General features: G+C 50.2%; 1 protein-coding gene across 1 annotated transcript in view; it reads left to right on the top strand.

The window, feature by feature from the left end:
* LOC119595212 (Down syndrome cell adhesion molecule-like protein Dscam2) overlaps positions 1-2,500 on the top strand; it is a 65,055-nt gene that overhangs the window by 3,025 nt on the left and 59,530 nt on the right. The window contains 1 exon segment of the mRNA XM_037944379.1: positions 1,597-1,791. Coding sequence (XP_037800307.1) covers positions 1,665-1,791 — 127 coding nt within the window. The 5' untranslated portion in view covers positions 1,597-1,664.

The following is a 2,500-nucleotide window of genomic DNA, read 5'->3' as shown; positions in this document are numbered from 1 at the left end:
CCTTATCTCTCATCCTCTATCTCGTTTCCTATATATTCCTTCGTTCCCTTTTCTCTTTACGTAAAACCAATTCCTTCTTCCATCTCTCTCTCTCATTTCCAAATTCCGTTTTTATCTTATCTTTCTCCTTTATTCCCTCGTTCCGGTTCCCGCGCACATTTCCCTGTGGTTTACGTTTTATCTTTCAACGTTTCGACTACGAATAACTGCTTTTCTTCGTCTCTCTCTCTCTCTCTCTCTCTCTCTCTCTCTCTCTCTCTCTCTCTCTCTCTCTCTCCTCTCTCTCCTCTCTCTCCTCTCTCTCTCTCTTCCTTCTCTCTCTCTCTCCTCTCTCTCTCTCTCTCTCTCTCTCTCTCTCTCTCTTCTCCTCACTCTCTCTCCTCTCCCCTCCCTCTCCCTTCTCTCCTCTCCTCCTTCCCCCTCCCTCTCCTTTATCTCTCCTTTCCCTCTCTCTCCCCATCGCCTCCTCCCCCTTTCTCTCCCTCTTCCCCCTCCCCATTTTTCCTCTCCCAGTCCCCTTCCCTCTCTTCCCCTTCGCCTACACTCTCTCTCTCTCCCTCTTCACCCCCCCCCTTTCCTCTCCTAGTCCCCTTCCCTTCTACCCCATCGTTCCCTTCCTTCCTCTCCCTTTCGCCCTGTCCCCACTTTCCCTTCGCTCTTTTTCCCCTCCTCGTCGCCTCCTCCCCTTCTCTCTCTCCCTCTTCCCCAACATCTTTCCCCTCCCTGTCCCCTTCCCTCTCTTCCCTTGCGCCTCCTTCCCCTCTTCCCTATCGTTCCCTTCCTTCCTCCCCCTTTCGCCCTGTCCCCACTCCCCTGTCGCCTCCTCCCCCTCTCTCTCCCTCTTCACCCCCCATCTTTCCTCTCCCAGTCCCCTTCCCTCTCTTCTCCCTCTTTCCCTTCCTTCCCGCTCTCTCTCCCCCCCATCTTTTCTCTCTTCCCCTTCGTCCCCTTCCCCTCTCCCCTTCGTCCCCTTCCCCTCTTCTCGGTCCCCTTCCCTCTCTTCCCCTTCGTCCCCTTCCCTCTCTTCCCCTTCGTCCCCTTCCCCTCTCTTCCCCTTCGCCCCTTCCCCTCCCCTCTTCCCCTTCGTCCCCTTCCGCCCACGACCACCTCAAGAAGCACCAGGTGTCGCATCCGAGATCCCCTTTACTCGTCCATTTACTCTATCTCTTTCCCGACTCGTAGTTTGTGAGTCTTGTCCATTATCCCTCGAGGGGCGTGGAGTGCTGGGTCAGTTTTTTTTTTTCTTTCTTTCTTCCTTTTTTTGTGTTCTTCCTTGTCTTTTCTTTATCTTATAACCTGTGATTTCCTCTCGTTTCTTTCTTTATTTTTTTCTTTCTATATTTTGTGTTTTTTTCTTTCTCTCTTTCTTTCTCTTACTCTGCTTTGGTCTTTGGTCTTCCTTTTCCCCCTCTCTTCTTCTCTCATCCTCCTTCTCTTCCCTCTTCCTCTCCTCTCCGATCACATCCTCCTTTTACTTCCCTATGTTCCTCCGTCACTTCTCTCTCTCTCTCTCTCTCTCTCTCTCTCTCTCTCTCTCTCTCTCTCTCTCTCTCTCTCCCTCCCTCCCTTCTCTCATCTCCTTTCCTCCTCCCTCAGGATCTCCGGTGAACCAAGTGACGTGGCTGAAGGACGGAGCCATCCTACGTCCGGGCGCCCGCATCAGGATGCCCGACAGCAATGGGCGTGTCCTGAGGGTGGAGGGCGTGAGTGTGGCGGATGTGGGCGTGTACCAGTGCCGAGCCGAAGGACACCAGGACTCGGCCCTTGGGACGTCGGTGATCACGCTCGGAGGTAAGGCTGAGTTCCATTGCATTTTTCATTTTCATTTTGTATTTATTCATTTGTTTATTTTACATTTCATATTTTTCAATTTTATTTCATCTTATTATATTATTATTATTATTATTTATTTGTTTTTTGCTCCTTCGCGGTTCTTGATACCTTTTTTTATTTCTTAGCAAGTTTCCCCTTCTTCGTAATTATGTTTTTTATTTTTATTTATTTATTTATTTATTTATTTCTTAGGAAGATGGTGTCGTGAAAAGAGAATGCTTTGAGGGATCTCATTTTTTTCCATCTCTCTCCCTCTCTCCCTTTCCCCATCCCTTAATTTCCTCCTCAATCACCAATCCTCGTAAGACACTCTGGTCCCAGGGAGATAAGTCGACCTCGATATCCCTCCCTCTCTCCCTCCCTCCCTCCCTTCCCCCTCTCCCTCCCTCCTCTCGTCCTACACACACCTTCTTCCTTATTTTCTTCTTCCATCACTATTCTTGGCAAGGATTTGTGGTCCCAAGCAGATGAACCACCTAGTAGGCCCCCTTTCCCTCTCCCTTCTCCCCTTCTTCTTCCCAATTTCCTTCCCTCTTCCTACTTTCGCCCCTCTCTCTCATCTAAACAAGAAGTCTTAGTCACAAGGAGATAGGATGAGGTAGCCTCTAGTCCCCCAACCATCCCCTCCCTCCCCCCCTCCATGGCAGGTCTCGCCAAGAAGTTCAGG

The sequence above is a fragment of the Penaeus monodon genome, chromosome 35 (genome assembly GCF_015228065.2).
Source record: "Penaeus monodon isolate SGIC_2016 chromosome 35, NSTDA_Pmon_1, whole genome shotgun sequence".
In the NCBI taxonomy this organism is placed as follows: Eukaryota; Metazoa; Arthropoda; class Malacostraca; order Decapoda; family Penaeidae; genus Penaeus; species Penaeus monodon.
The sequence above is the reverse complement of the archived record's forward strand: the minus strand, read 5'-3'. Positions and strand labels throughout refer to the sequence as shown.